The sequence below is a fragment of the Gopherus flavomarginatus genome, chromosome 5, assembly GCF_025201925.1.
Source record: "Gopherus flavomarginatus isolate rGopFla2 chromosome 5, rGopFla2.mat.asm, whole genome shotgun sequence".
Classification (NCBI taxonomy): Eukaryota; Metazoa; Chordata; order Testudines; family Testudinidae; genus Gopherus; species Gopherus flavomarginatus.
This window is the reverse complement of record NC_066621.1, coordinates 151,457,457-151,473,498: the sequence shown is the minus strand read 5'-3', so window position 1 is coordinate 151,473,498 and position 16,042 is coordinate 151,457,457. Positions and strand designations below refer to the sequence as shown.

At 39.1% G+C, this 16,042-nt stretch overlaps 1 protein-coding gene across 3 annotated transcripts in view; it reads right to left on the bottom strand.

Annotated features, from left to right (window-relative positions):
* WDHD1 (WD repeat and HMG-box DNA binding protein 1) overlaps positions 1 to 16,042 on the bottom strand; it is a 62,181-nt gene that overhangs the window by 28,163 nt on the left and 17,976 nt on the right. For 2 of the 3 annotated variants that reach the window (XM_050952529.1, XM_050952531.1), the window contains 10 exons: positions 14,723 to 14,834; positions 14,085 to 14,135; positions 13,037 to 13,132; positions 10,334 to 10,426; positions 9,270 to 9,376; positions 4,346 to 4,487; positions 3,964 to 4,162; positions 3,583 to 3,767; positions 2,386 to 2,570; positions 571 to 812 (listed from right to left, as the gene is read on the bottom strand). In XM_050952529.1, the coding sequence (XP_050808486.1) occupies positions 571 to 812; positions 2,386 to 2,570; positions 3,583 to 3,767; positions 3,964 to 4,162; positions 4,346 to 4,487; positions 9,270 to 9,376; positions 10,334 to 10,426; positions 13,037 to 13,132; positions 14,085 to 14,135; positions 14,723 to 14,834 (1,412 nt within the window). The remainder of the gene's footprint in view (positions 1 to 570; positions 813 to 2,385; positions 2,571 to 3,582; positions 3,768 to 3,963; positions 4,163 to 4,345; positions 4,488 to 9,269; positions 9,377 to 10,333; positions 10,427 to 13,036; positions 13,133 to 14,084; positions 14,136 to 14,722; positions 14,835 to 16,042) is intronic. The other variant, XM_050952530.1, reaches the window with a different exon arrangement.

The following is a 16,042-nucleotide window of genomic DNA, read 5'->3' as shown; positions in this document are numbered from 1 at the left end:
TCCTGTGTATCTGAAATCCAAGTTGGATCATGGCTATCTTACAGTTACAATCCTCTCCCCCAAACTTAGCCAATTATCAAAACATTTCATTTGTTCCTGCCTAGCAATTAAATGTCTATAGCATATTCTTCTTCAGAATTCAAGGTATTTTAAGTGATAGATGTGTATAAATATGCAATGAGGCCAACATTTGCAAACTTGAGTGCCTAAAATTTCAAGCAACAATTTTTTTTGCTGATTTTCACAAGTGTTGAGTACCTACAACTCCTACTGAAGTCAATGGGAGCTGTGCATCCTTAGCACCTTTCAAAATTAGGTTACTTATTTTTAGGTGCCTAATTTAAGGCACTCGAGTTTGAATATGTAGGCTTTATTTGTTTATTTGTTTAATGACATTTGTGGGTTTGCAGCAATAAAAGGAGTAACTGCTGGAGGAGGAGAGAGGAAGCACAGAGTGAGGAAAAGAAGAACTGGTGACCATGCACAATAAACCAATACTTGAAACCACTAACAAGAGATGGTAGGGATTTAAAACAAACCAAAAAAAGAGTACGAGAGAAAGAAGAGTACCTCTGTGATAAATAACGAGAAGCTGCTCTCCATGTCCCGCCATTGACACCACTGGACCAGGGAAACTGAACATCTCTTTCTGAACTCCACCAATTGTAAACACACGAGTTAGCATGGCACTAGTGGCACAAGCAGCCCAGCCCTGACCCAGACAAACAGCTTCAATATCTTCATCCTTTGGCATATCTACTGTCCATTCTTTGTTGGAATCCCAAGAGCTAAAATGAACGCAATGAAGCTTGCTAAAAATGAGAGGAATAAAAGGAAAACATTTAAAGCTGAAATAGACAGCATGACTTAAAATACACCATCCACTTACCTGTGCTCTGTAAAGTTTTATTGTTTTCTGAGACTGGGGATTACCTACAATTTACAGCTATCAGACAAGTGAAATGGTATGATACTTGCAGATTACCATTTGTAATCCTATTGCTCAGTGACTGATCATCCGATTCAATTTGTAGCTTCAGAAATTCAGATTCTTCAAAAGCATGATGAGGAATCTGATTGGAGTCTATGGATGGGATCTTCAGATGCGCTGAGCAACTCCAACTCCAATTAAAATTAATGGGAGCTGAGGGTGCTAACCACGCCTGAAAATCAGGTCCTACAAATCTTGCCACATTTTCCTGACAAATTCTGTTCTTTTTTTATTAAAACTCTTAGTTTTTAAAATTTAAGCTTTACGAGATAGACATAAGCAAATTGCTTTAAAAATTGCAATTTCATGAGAGTTTATTTGCATGAATATTTCTATTCAGTGCTGCAAGGATATAAAAAAAATAAAAAAGACAACTCCCACAGATATCTGTCAAAGGTAAGTAAGATCAACCAAGGGATAGGGCTACATGTTTAGGGTTTGATCCCTGTGTCCATTATTCATTACTGCTTGTTATATTCTGACTGTCATTTAAAAGTGGAATTCCAAGTGCAGCATCTTTCATATGGCAAATTTAAAAATACAGCTACTTTAGAGTCCAGTTACATTTAAAAACATCAGAAGGCAAAAAAGGCAGACTCCGAAGTGTTTGACACAGTATCCCAAGTGCTTGACACGCTTTTGAAAAAGCTTTGAAAAACTTACAGGTTTTTCAGAGCTGCTTTAACTAGGAGATGCTGATCACATTTGATAAATTAAGAGCTACGTTTTGGCTAGTTGTACATGGACGAACTGGATGAGGAAATGGGTGGAAGATTCTTGTCTCCCTAAAACACTCACTTAAGAATCAGGCAGAATGTTATTGCTATTACTCCTTAAGTGTAAGGGAGAACATTCTAGCATGCCCAGCTGCTGTTGGAAAGCATGTACTGCACATTTCATCTGCAGGTTCTAAGAAGCACTATACAGTGCACAACTTAAGTCATTCTGTCAACGTGTCCCTGCAGCTAAAATGCATCTCCACACCAATGCTCCGACACAATAGCTTTCTATCGTCACTCCTACTACTGCAGAGAGAAGTAACAACCTGGCCAACAGTGCCTTATCATGCATTATTGACTTGAGGGGATTGAAATTCTGTCATCAGTATGTACAGTTTCTCTTGAGACATCAATGCATTAAAATCTTCCAACATAAACTTGGAAAGAGGGAAGAACTTTAGACAACAAGAAACAAAGAAAAAACTACCTGCACTACATAAAGTATTAGGATACTCCTTAAATCTACATAGTGGAAGGATGTGAAAATCTACCACCAATTTTTTATTTTTTTTTAAATCAAGATCAAGAACCAAAAGTTATAACTACAAAGAGCTCTTTGAACATGCTGACTTTAATTCCACAATACAGGTTCCATGCAGATGTATTACAGTTTACCTTGCAAGTTCCTCTGTGCTCTCACATGCCAATAGGATAGCTTCACTGGAGAGATCAGCCATTGTGTGATTCAGAGAATTTGGCAAGTGTGTTGCATGATGTATAGAGGTATCATGAAACTCTACATCTATAGCGTTGTCTTGCTCATCATTATAACAACGAATAATACCAACAGAGTTCCACACCTGTAAGACAAAAGGTGAAGAATATGAGCAATTCCAAAGAAGCTAGTTAAATTATTCACACCTATGAACAGCTTAAAAAGTTTTTTTTCAAATCAAATTCATGGCTCCTAAATAAAAATATAACTGGCTTTCATCTGTAGAAACCCACCCACCCAAAGTGGCTGCAGCTGTCAGCTGCTGGGGCCAGAACTGTCCCCCCATTCCCCTCTATGGCTGGAGCTGGAGCTGTCCCCCCTCCCCATGCCTCCCAGCAGCCACAGCTGGCGCTGTCAGCAGCCAGGGCTGGAGTTGGCACTGTCCTCCCCATCCCAGGCCCCGCATAGCAGCAAGAACTGTCAGTCCCCATTTCCCCCAACAGTGGAACTTGGGCTGTCAATCCCCCCCAGCAGTCAGCCTTTTCCCCTGCCCCGGTTATTTTTAGTAAAAGTCATGGAAAGGTCGCAGGCTTCTGTGAATTTTTGATTTATTGCCCGCAACCTGTTTGTGACTTTTACTAAAAATAACTGTGACAAAATCTTAATCTTAGTCACAGTTGAAGATAAACGATTTAAAAGTGTATTTTATCTAGAATGCAATAGCACAGGTACAAAATGTCATATTCTAATTTTCCCTTAAAACTAAATATTGTGTCTACATCAAAATGAATAAAAATCGGAACTTCTAACCCATGTGTGATTTGGGCAAGTTACTTAACCTCTCTACAGCCAAGTTTCTCCATGTGTAAAATGGGGAGAGATATATATATAAATAATATGCTTACCCATCTTTTTAGAAGTACTTTGAGATTTACAGGTAAAAGGTGCTAAGTGCAAAGTATACCATTAAGAGTTCTGGGTATTAACAGAATGCTACTTTTATTATTTAGCTTCAGAGTTATGTCAAATTTTAGAGCTTTCCAAGATAACAGTAAAAAATTTGATTTTAGCCTAAGACAAGTCAAATGAGTAGTGTCAGTAATTACTGAAGAAGTTATCATACCAATCAGTGCAGCCACAGATAAAATTAGACTTACCATGAAGCGGTGCGTGAGGTGCGAAGGGGTGGAACCAGACTGGAATGGCTTTTGTTGGGGGGTTGGCATTGGTCCGTCATAGAAGGGTCTTTGGGTGGTTGATACTGGCAGAATTGGAATGCTACCATCTTGGTCATTGTCATCATCTTTTTCAAGATTGGAATTAACTTTCATCAGTGCAGTATCTAGAAGATAAAACTTTAATATCAGAGAATTACCATGGAAGATGAGATAGAAAACAATTAAAGAAAACACTAAAAATTGTGTAGTGTGATAAAACGGAGGCCATATTTGAACAGAGAATGTAGGTAAGACTCAATAAAACATTATCAGATCCTGAAAAAACTCTGTAAGAGCTGCAGAACCCAGTTCACTCTGTACCTAGTGAGTTCTCATCATCCTCTATTATTGCCCCTTGGTGTCTAGGATAGCCTGAAGCTAGCATGAGGTCGTCATCATCATCCTCCTCCTCATTAGATATGACCTTTGGAGATGACCGTGGCTCAATCAGGTCCATGTTTAAAAAGTCATCATCTTCATCAAAAAGATCATTGTAGTCCTTTGCCACTGCACTGGAGACCTAAAGTGAAACAACAGTCCTCAAAGAGCATTTTTCTGAACCTGGCATTCACAAATTGGATTAGCTAATAACCAAACCAAACTGGGGCTGAGTCTGCTAGAGCTTTGAGTTTTTATGTGCTCAGTCAAAATAAGCATGATTGCTTAACCAATACAGATGAGGGTTAAGTGATATTTTTATTACCTTGCCACTTGATTTCTTTCCATCTTTATTACAAACATTCTCAAGCAGTCCCAGATTTCCTTCAGTGTCTGTATACGCTATTTGCCCACCTTTGGGGTGCCATGCCAGCCCACAAATGGTGTAACTTTTCTCATGTTTCATCCTAAAAACAAAAAATGTTTTAAAGCTTCTTAAGGTAGGAACCTTCATAAGTGTATTCCGCAAAGTTCTAGTGCTCCTTGGTGCTATAAAACATATAGATAAATGAAGCAACAACAAAATTAAGAGGTGTAGAGAAGGGCTACTACAATGATCAGAGAAATGGAGAAACTGCCTTATGACAGGAAACTTAAGGAGCTTGGCTTGTTTAGCTAAAAAAAACAAAGGCTGAGGGAAGGTATGGTTGCTCTCTATAAATACATTAGTAGGATAAACAACAGGAAAGGAGAAGAGTTATTTAAGTAAAGGGCTAATGTTGGCACAAGAACATATGGATATAAACTGGCCATCAACAAGATTAGGCTTGAAATTAGACACAGATTTCTAACTATCAGAGTAGCAGCATTCTGGAACAGCCTTTCAAAGGGAGTAGTGTGGGCAAAAAAACCTAACTTGTTTCAAGACTGAGCTTGATAAATTTATGGAGGAGATGGTATGATGAGGTTGCCTCCAATGGCATACAGCACATCCACAATTGCTATTAGCAAATATCTCCAAGGGCCACAAATGGGACTTTAGATGGGGAGAGTTCTGGGGAGAGAATTTTTTCCCATGTGTCTGGCTGGTGAGAATCACTCACATGCTCAGGGTCTAACTGATCTCTGAATTTGGGATTGGGAAGGAATTATTCCTTCAGGTCAGATTGGTAGAGATCCACAGGGGGTTTTGCCTTCCTCTGCAGCATGGGTCACTTGCTGGTTTGAACTAGAGTAAATGGTGGATTCTCTGTAACTTGAAGTCTTTAAAAATCAAAATTTGAGGACTTCAATAAGTCAGCCAGAGGTTATGGGCCTATTGCATGAGTGGGGGACGGGGAGAGGGTCAGATCTGTGGCTTCTGATGCGCAGGAAGTCAGTCTAGATCAGTAATACTCAATTAGATCTACCCATGGGCCGATTTGAGAATTTTGTGACAAGAGGCGGGCCATTAGTGCAGAAGGCTAACAACACAAAACAAAACTTCAGCTGTCAATAAATAAAGACCCCAACTGCAACATAAGTATTAGTGTTTCTTTTAACAAAATTTATAAATCAACACTGCCAGAAACAAAGATAATATCTAATGGGAGAAGTGACATTGACGATCTCTGGCAAGCTTTGTGAAGAGTGTTTTGCAGGAGGTCAGGGCAAGGCACACGCACTGTTGAAGATGCTCACCTGTCAGGCAATTGCAGTGTTGTTTTTTTATAACGTTCATGGTAGAAAACCCAGATTTGCAGAGTTATGTTGATCCGAACATTGTTAAAAGATAGATGGCTAGATTCTGGCTATTCTGAAACTGCTCAGCATATTGAGCCCAGAAGTCACAAGTCCCACTTCTCTGAATTTTGCCTTCAAGACATCTGAGCTCTGGAGCCTTACAATTTCTAATTGAAGGGCACCTTCATCAATTAAATCAAGAATGTTCTTTGCTTTAGAAGGGCAAGGTCCATCAGTAGAAACAACAAACAGATGACAAATAAGTAAAAGTAAATCCTTTGGAAATTTTAAAATTCTCAAATCAGATTGTTTAGGAATTCTTGGATCATTTTCACTGAAGTTTCATCTGTAATAACAACAACATGCAATGTGGGAAAATGCAGCATCTTTCCCGTTAAGTCTGTCTGAAAGATTTCACGATTCCTCTGAAAGGCACACACTTTTTCAAACAGATCCCCACATTGCTTGCACACATGGCCTTGGAGCTGCAAGCTGAGGGAATTCAGGTGACCAATAATATCGTACAGAAAAGTTACCTGTGACATAGAGGAGACATAGTTTATAAATTCCAGGAACTCGCAAGCCTTGGTATTGTGGTTTGAAAGAAATTTGATTAGTTCTTTTTGAAGTGCTCAAAACCTCTCTAACATGCTTTAACCAGTGAATGTTGTTGCTCCACAACAGGTCACTGTATTCAGCTGAAATGTCTTGTAAAAAAAGCTTTAAAAAGACTCTGTTGCAAGCTAGAAGTTGAGTGTATGTAGTTCATTAATGTCATCACAATACCCATTGTCTGGGGACTTGGGGGAAAAAAAAAATTTACGGCATAGGACAGTCTGGTGAATGATGCAGTGAAGAGTATTTAATGAAGGGTGTATCGCTGCCAAACGTGAAGCAAAGCCCTTCTCTTTCCCTGTCATGGAGGGACCTCAATCTGTAACAAGCAAATTTACTTTCTGCAGATCTAAACCATTTTTTTCCAAAAAGCCTTTTACCTTTTCAAAAATGATCTCTCCTGTGGAGTAGGATTCTAATGGTTTTAAGAACAAAAATTCTTCCTTGAATATTTTACCATCATAAAATCTAACAAACAGTGATAGCTGGGCAGTGTCACTTAAATCGCTTGATCTGTCCACTTTAAGAGACATGTATTTGGCATTTTTTAAATCAGAAAGAAGTGCTGACAAACAATCCTCGTAAATTACCTCCAATCTTTGCACTGCCATGGAATCAGACAGGGGAATTTGCTTCACATGATTCACATTGTCATCTTTGTTTCTATCTCTAGAAAAAAGCTCCTCCAGCATTTCCAATGGCATTTCTTCACAAGGTTGGCACCCAAGAAAGGCTTTTTTCTTTTTAGCTTGTACCAATGTTATCCAAATAGAAGCAGCTGTTGCTTTTTCCCGTAGTCGCTGATGTTGTGAGAATGACAGTTGAAATGTGATACGAAGACTTCAGATTTTCAATTTTGTCACGTCTTGCAACACTGCCAGGAATCTAGGCCATGTTGAAGTTAATGTGCTTTGATTCAAAGTGTCACATCACACTGATGACCTTACATATGGATACAGTGGTTTGGCATATTAAACGCAAAGGTTTTGCAGTTAAACGAGGTTGCATAATAAAAAGAAAATCAGTTGTCCAGTTTGGGTTAAAAGCTTGGTTTTTGCTGTCGACTTTGCAATGTTTACTCCCACTCGCATTAATTATTAGCTCCATTGCCATCATTAGTGAAAAAATGAGCAGCATCCTAGCTCAATCAAAGCCAATGCTATCATGAGAACTTAAGATCCAGTAAGCAGTGCTTAATTTGTGCCAGGGCATGCTGGGGCTCAGCTCTGGCACCTCTGGACTCCCAGCCAGCAGCTGCCCAGCTCCGGCTGCCCAGCTCTTAAGGCAGCGCCGTCGTCAGCAGCAGCGCAGAAGAGTGGCACTACCAGGCCACCCTTACCTCTGTGCTGCTGCTGGTGGCAGCGCTATCTTCAGAGTTGGACACCTAGCCAGCAACTGCCCCTCTCCAGTCGCATAATTTGTGCCAGGACTTGCTGGGGCTGAGTCCCCAGCACCTCCTTCATTACAAATTAAGCATTGCAAGTAAATTACTAAGTATCAGGGGGAAGCCGTGTTAGTCTGTATCCACAAAAACAACAAGGAGTCCGGTGGCACCTTAAAGACTAACAGATTATTGGGGCATAAGCTTTCTTGGGTAAATAAATCTGTTAATCTTTAAGGTGCCACTGGACTCCTTGTTACTTACTAAGGAAATCATAGGCAAATGATAGGCAGTGGAGCATATTTTTAAGGTGAGCTGGTGGGTCACACAGGAAGCTTTGTTGGGCCTGTATCGCTGGTCTAGATGATCACGATGGTCCCTTCTGGCATCAAAGTCTATGAGCAGAAGTGAAGTTAGCTGAAATACGTAATATAGCACCTAAAAGTTCTTCCTTTTGTATGAAGAAAATCAATTAGTTTTAAAACAATTAATAAATCAGAATTATATTCATGAAATGATAATTTCCCCCTATAGGTGGAAAAAGAGAAGTTAATTCCACAGCAGACATGTCCTGCTGAATTGTCCAGTTACAATAGAGCATATGGCTGCTCTCGTGAATCATATTTGACTAATTAGCCCTTTGCCTCTAATGTCAAATGGATTAAATCTCCTCTCTCCCTTTGTTCTCATGTAAGTGTCCTCCTACGAATCATCGGTATATCATCTTCCTGTGCTCCTAACATGTATTTTAAAAGTAATAATCATGTTTCTTAATTGACTTTTTCACATGCAAAAACCCTCCCTCCTCCTCATTTCATCATACTTATGAAACAGAGATACTTTACTAACAAGACAGTAGCACAATCGGGTTCTGCCATTTCTCCTTTGGGGCAAAGGAGAAAAAGATAAATCAGGAGGTGGGGAAATAGAGTGGTTGACTCCCTGATTAAAGTATCTCATTCTTGAAAAGATGCATCACAAGAGCCATTGTTCTTGCCCTTTTGGGAGGCTCAAAGCTATATTCCCCTCACAGCCTGTCACAACACTATTCTTTATAAATTAACCAAAGGATGAAAGTGAAAAATAAAATGCATCACCTTATCCACTGAGGGCTAGATAGTGGTATTTAGTCATAAACCCATACTTGGGTCCTTGCCCCAGAAGAATCGCCAGGAGTGAGAGTACCTCCCAGAGCTCTTTGGTTACCCTGAGAGGAAAGCATGGTGCACATTATGTGTTCGTGTGTGATGATGACGCCTTGGCTTTGCCTACTCCCCTCCCTCTTTCTGGGAAGTTGCTCCTGGTGAGGGGAAAAGGAAAAGTATCTCAAGCAGCCCCTGAGCTCCCTTGAGTGCAAGACAAAGTGGAATTTTTTGTAAATCTAAATATATATCTTTTTAAGAGCTTTCTATAAGCAAATTATTTATCTATTTACATGGACAAAGTCTAAAAATAAGGGATAAGAAAAAAAGCTCCCCTTTGTGAAAACAACAGATAAACATTTATATATTGTATGGAAAGCAATGAATACCTCTCCATGCACTCCTGAGTGTCCACTTTCCAAACTGCTATACAACCATCGACACTTCCAGCTGCCACATACTGTCCGCAGGGAGACCAGATCACAATACTCAGAGTCTAGTGAAAGTAGACATTATTATTAATTGAGTGCTGACAACGTTCTCGGTCCTGTATAGTAAAATAGACATCTATGAAAAAGATTAAGAACTTTTAGCAAACTGCATCCAGCTGTCTGTGGGAGGATTTTTTTGCTACCCTGGTATAAGAGCCACTCTAAAAATCAGCACATTTTTTACTCTTTTTCAGTCAGAGTACTTATTTTTAGTCATTGCACGCTGTAGAGAAATGCAAGAAAGTCTGAGTTTTTCAAATGTCCTGCAACACGTGGACAGGAGCAAAATGCACTCTGCAACTGCAAAAAGCAACCATTTTAGGTGGAGTTATGTACGCATAAAAGACTTTTATATTTTAATATTTGAAAGACTATTAAGATCTGTTCCACTGACAATATGCCCAGTGATTTACACATGTACTGTACCAAGACTCTTGAAGGCCTAGGTACACATATATCTAAATTATCATGTAGGTGAATTAGCATTCTTCTACCCAGCAATCTCCGAAGACGTGATGTTATAAGACGAGGGAGAGCAAAGTTGCTATTTCCCTACTATGTAGGCAGATTTCAATTCATCAAAATATAGAGTAGAATAATGAAATCTCTACTATGCAAGCAAGCAAAGAAATATTTTTAACAGTTCTCTTTGTATGAAATCTATTTGGAACAAATGTCTGGAACTGATGCTCCCAAACTCAGGCCCACAGAGATCTGGCTGGTTACATGGTGCTCTCTCTCTCCTCTTGATTTTCTACCACATTGCATCCAAGTATACTTCAAAACACTTTAGATACTTTCCTAATATTACTTTTCTATTTAAACTACTGCTGTAGATTCCACAAGATTGCAAATAAGCGGGAAACTGACCTGGAGGGTTAATTGTCCATTAGACTGTTTCTAAGAGGATGTGTTTCACCCTGTGACAAAAAGGTTGAAAACCTAAGATATAGGGCACGTACCTGAGTAATGAAATTATCTGAAAGATCAAATTGATTATCCCAAGTTTCTCTTCTGTACAGTTTAACAACTTTCTCAACTGGAACTGCTAGTAACTATTCAGGAAAAAAAAGTGTGTTAATTTAGGACAAATAAAAAAATTTTAAACAGTTTATTTTTACGTCACATTTCCCTTCCCATTCAAATAAGGCTAATTACAGCAGCCAACAAGCAGTGTAGTTTCTTTATTCAGAAGGGATATTATAGTTGTAACTGCCACAACAGCCAATCCGACACAGTATCTTTTAATTAGCATCTCAACATTGTTGATTAATAAAGACAGACAAAACATTGTGAATTATATTGGAAATTTCAAGAAACCATAAGTAAGCATATTTGAGCACAGCAGTTTGTATTTTAATCTGCATTTATTTCTGGCAGAAGGATGAAGAGGCTGACAGCTGCCCCTGAAAATTACAGAAATTCTGACCTTTGGAACAGCTAGCAAAATTTGTAAATATATACATCTTTGAATATTTGATTCCTAAACAAGATAATTTCACCTAATTCAAAGAGTACAAAAAAACAAGGAAAAGAACAGTTATTGCCAGTCACCCCATGACCACTGCAGGTCAAAGTACTTCTTACATTATGTCTAAATAAGAAAAATAATACATTTGTTTAAATTTCAAAATATGAATGCAATATAGATTGTTCTGCCAATCAAAATTGTTACTGTTTTAGAACTGTATTCAAATTGTATACTGGTAAAGCAACATGCCAATCTAATAGACTGTAAGTGACATTCAAGCAGGCACAAAAGGGTGACACATGGTCTTCTGCACCACTTAAGCCTTCTGGTATCAGTGCTAGTGGACATGGGTAAGAGACTCCACATACAAGACGGCCTGAAATGGATTATTCAGACAAGGTTTGTGAGGGGACAATGGAAATACATTTACGCAGATCCAGTGGATGGGAAACCCACATGGGGTGTAGAAGTTGCAACCATTTTTTCAGATCATAAGCTGGAAGAGGGTTTTTTCACTTAGCTCCCTGTCCAAAGCCCCTTTACAGTAACTCCTCACTTAACGTTGTAGTTATGTTCATGAAAAATGCAACTTTAAGTGAAACGATGTTAAACAAATCCAATTTTCCCATAAGATTTAATGTAAATGCAGAGAGTTATGTTCCAAGGAAATTTTTTGTGGGGCAAACAAAAGATATTATATAATGTACAATACTGCACTGTATGGTGGTGGGGAGGTGCCCCAGCTTACCCCTGGGGCTCAAGACTGGGGGTGCAGGGTCGGGGAGGGAGTTAGGGTGTGGGAGGGCGCTCAAGGTGGGGTTGCGGGAGGAGGCTCAGGACTGGGGCAGGCAGGAGGTGCAGAGCACGTACCTGAAGCAGTCCTGTTTGGTGCAGAGGAGGTGCAGGTGGCTCTAAGCAGCGCAGCACCGCCTCCATGGCCACGATTCTGGGAGCTCAGGAGGAGCAGGGGCAGCCGTGCAGCCAGAGAGAAGCACTGCTTTCCCCTTCAAAGCGCCGCTTCTCTCTGGCCGGCTTTGCAGGGGAAAGTGCCGCTTCTTTCCGGCCGCTGGCTGCCCCTGCTCTTCCACAGGCCGGAGGACTGAGGAGGAGCAGAAGCAACTGTGCAGTGAGCAGCTGGAAAGAAGTGGCGCTTTCCCCTTCAAAGCGTGGCTTCTCTCCAGCCAGCTTTGAGGGGAAAGCGCCGCTTCTCTGCAGCTGCTGGCTGTGTGGCTTCCCCTGCTCCTCCTGAGTCCTCCAGCCCATGCTCACAGGGCCATATTCCAAAAGGGGTTTAGAGCTGCAGGCCAGGGACCAGGGGCCCCCTTAGCCCAGGGCCCTGCAGTCTCTAAAGCCCCTGCGTTCCGGGTGGCCTTGCCTGCGCGTGCGGAGGGCAGCTTTCCCGCTTGCTTGCTCTCTCCCTCCCAGAAAGTCCTAAGTGCCGCCAAACAGCTGTTTGGAGGCGGGGGAGGCACTAGGAGAGAGGGAGAAAGGGAGGGAGGGGAAGGAGGCAGAAAAGAGGAACTTGTGCAATGCTCCCTTTTAAAGTCAAACAACGTTATTGCACAACTTTAAACGAGTATGTTCCCTAATGGAGCAGTGATATAACTTCGAAACAACGTTAACTGGGAGGACGTTAAGTAAGGAGTTACTGTACTATGGCTGTGTGCATGGCAGGGTAAGTTTCACATTATATATACATTTTATTTGTAATGTAACAATCAGCACTTTGTCATTCACACTAAAAACAATTTTTTTCTTCTGTTGAAAATACAGTAACTTATTATTTAAAAGTCTTGTTTATTTATACAATAGAAATTATTCTCAGTATAAAGTTTACTTACATGAAAGAACGACTGAACCACTTTGATACCTAGTAGTGAGCAAATAAGTTATTTCCCTACCAACAGGGTTCTTTCCTGTTCAGCATAACCTGAATATAGAATAGTGTATCAGGCTGACAGCTGGAGTATTGCCAGCCTCACTTTGGCACTGACTATACAGTACTTTACCAAGTATCCATTTCCAGGGGGGTTTTGTTTGTTTGTTTTTTTAATAATTTCATCAAAAACACTTTTCTTATTTTTTGGTGTTGGGATATGGATTGGCCTGGCTTAAATTCTGTTGTTAACAATCAATGTGCCAAGTACTCGCAGAGAGAGGACTACTACAGACAGCAAAACAATGTGTCACTTACCTTCCCACTTTTCGGCTGCCAGGCAAGCCTACATATTGATTTAGCATTTATAACATCGTTACACTTCTGCAGCAGTGGCCAGCTTGTCACACATGTCTGAAAACAGAATATTTAGGAACTAGGTTCTCTACATTGCAATTGCAAAAATCCTTCTGTATTAAAAAAAAGAAAGTCTTAAAAGTGGAGTGTGGGGAAAAGAGGTAATTATACTAGAATTGTGGAAGTGAAGTAATCTCTCTCACCCAAAAATGACAGTAAGTCTGTCCTATTATTATTATAAAAAACCATGCCTAGGTTTTATAACTTAGTGAAAATATTTTTATAACAATATAGCTTATTATAAAATATAGCATAATGTCTCAGACCAAGCGCAAACCTTTCATTTTTAATTAAATGTAGTACAAATCAGATTGGTTATTCTACTCGATTAATACTTTGTAAAACCACAGTGATTTTAATAGGGCTGGACAGGGTGTGTGTCAAGGCAGGATTTGACCAAAGCAATACAAAAAGAGTTGTATTGTTGTGCTCCATATTACTGCTTATACATTAAAATGCAAATCACAGCTATGATCTCAAAACATTGCATACGAAAAGTTACAGTGCCAGCATTGGTATACAAAAGGCATCCACAATCACAGATTCTAATGCTAGGTCTGACAATTTAGGTGTGTATTTGTCTTAAAAACTAGCAAGTCACAAGGATACTACTCAATCCTGCAATCAGCCCATGCATAATTACTCCCATTTGGAGTCCTTCTGTAGAGTCAACAGGACTTAAGCGAAGTAATTCTAGACACAACTCTGCAGGACTGGGCCCTAACTCTGGAGAACTACATTATTATGAGCTTTTGTTAGCATTAAACCTGCAAATTAGATTTCATCTGAATTAGGATTTTTAATATATTTATCTTTTGCATTTATTGCTAATACACCAATTCTGACACATCAAAAGACAAAACACATTCTTTTAGTTAAGATCATTCTTTTGTAAAATACAGTAACACAGTAGAATCTAAGGTTTAACTCCAAAAGATTAGCATTTTACCTGATCTGAGATTTTCCATACTCTGACAGACCCATCACAGCTTGCTGATGTCTGTATAAGAAAGAGTAGTTTTTAAAATGTACCCAACAATTTGCAGTAAAAGTAACAAAAGTCACGCTACAATTAGAAGTTTAAGAGGTGTACAGTCAGCAATAGACACATACTATATGAACAGCCTTTAAAGAAACTCACAATACATTTTATATGATTTATATTTTTGATATTAAATAAAATATAAATTATCTTGTTTGAAAATATAAGAAACCCTCGTTCATTTCAAAGCTTCTGTATTTACAAATTCTTCACAATGAAATACTTAAAATTAGATGTAATTTTTTTTTAAATCAAAATTTTGTTTTAAATTATGTTAGCAGATCAACTTCTTTCAGCAATAAGGACAATACAAAAATTTCACACTGAGAATGTACGTGTAGGAAAGTACAGCTAAGGTTATTGGATACAGTTTGATATTCACACGATCCTTTTGATGGGCCATACTCGGTAGACAAATTAAATAAAAACAATGTCCTCTGTGCCTGTGGACCATTTTATGATTTAAGATCCCATAAGAAACATAAAATATGAACTGCTGTAGCAAAAAGTATTACAAAGTAGAAAGTGACAGGAAAATGTTTTACCAGAAAAACGTCTTGTGGATCAAAAGACAGACTTAGGACAGGGGCATCATGTCCTCGGAATGTTTTCTGTTGGCTACTATCTGTCACCTCCACAACTTTGACCATAAAATCACTGCAGATGAGAGAAATGTACTTAATTAACCAGATTAGTTTAATACTGACTGGCGGGCCCTTATTCTGCTTTGATTGAAGTAAATGAAAGTTCTATCTTATTGATCTTTGAGGGATAGGATGCTTTTTTAAAATCACACTTATCACTGTAGAATCTACGTGAAAATAGAAGTCTTGCCATTTACTTCAACGGGAGCAGGAGCAGGCTATCAATATCAGAATAGAATAACTTTTCCCCTGAATTGAAGAGGAAATGGAATGCTTTAATAATAAATCATATAAACCTCTACCCCAATATAATGCTGTCCTCAGGAGCCAAAAAAATCTTACCGTGTTATAGGTGAAACAGCGTTACGTCGAACTTGCTCTGATCCACCAGAGTGCGCAGCCCTGCCCCCACCCCCGAGCGCTACTTTACCGAGTTATATCCGAATTTGTGTTATATCGGGTAGCGTTATATCAGGGTAGAGGTGTATGTGTCATAATCATACCCACCCACCCATATTAATAACTAGATTATTATGTAATTTTAGACTAATATCACCTACATCTGTATTTTGGCTCTTGAAAAGCAGATATTTATATTTTATTACCATAACTGATTGATTTATCTTGTTAAATAGCTGCTACATATGTAGATTAAGCTTGTTTGCTAAAAATCATTATGAAACTTTAAAATATTTCATAGAAAGAATGCATTAGCTAATTTTCAAATAATTGGATTTTTTCAGTATTATGACTCAATCTAGTCCATAATTAAGAATACTATCAACTTTTAAGCCATACTAGGCCCCACAATAGCATCTTCACCCAAACTTAAAAATTAATGTAAAATTTAAAAGTACTTAAACTGATGTTTCTGATGTATGAAAAAATAGAACACTAGTTAGAAACATCTGAGTCTCTAATTCAGTGTGGAATACATTTTTATGGTTGACATATGAACCACTTAAAATCAGGATTATAATGCACTTCCCTATAAATATCTTAATACCACAAGAGTGTTGCAATCTACAAAACCATTAAATAAATCTAACCCTGGGCCTCAACCCTGCAGTCCCAAGCATAATCACAACTCTTTTCAGGATCACAGCCACAGTTTCTGCAAGATACCAAGGGCTTGTCTACACTGTATGGCAAAGCACTTTAAGGAGTGTGATCTGTGGAGTGCTCTAAGGCATGGGTGGCCACCCTGTGGCTCTTCATACG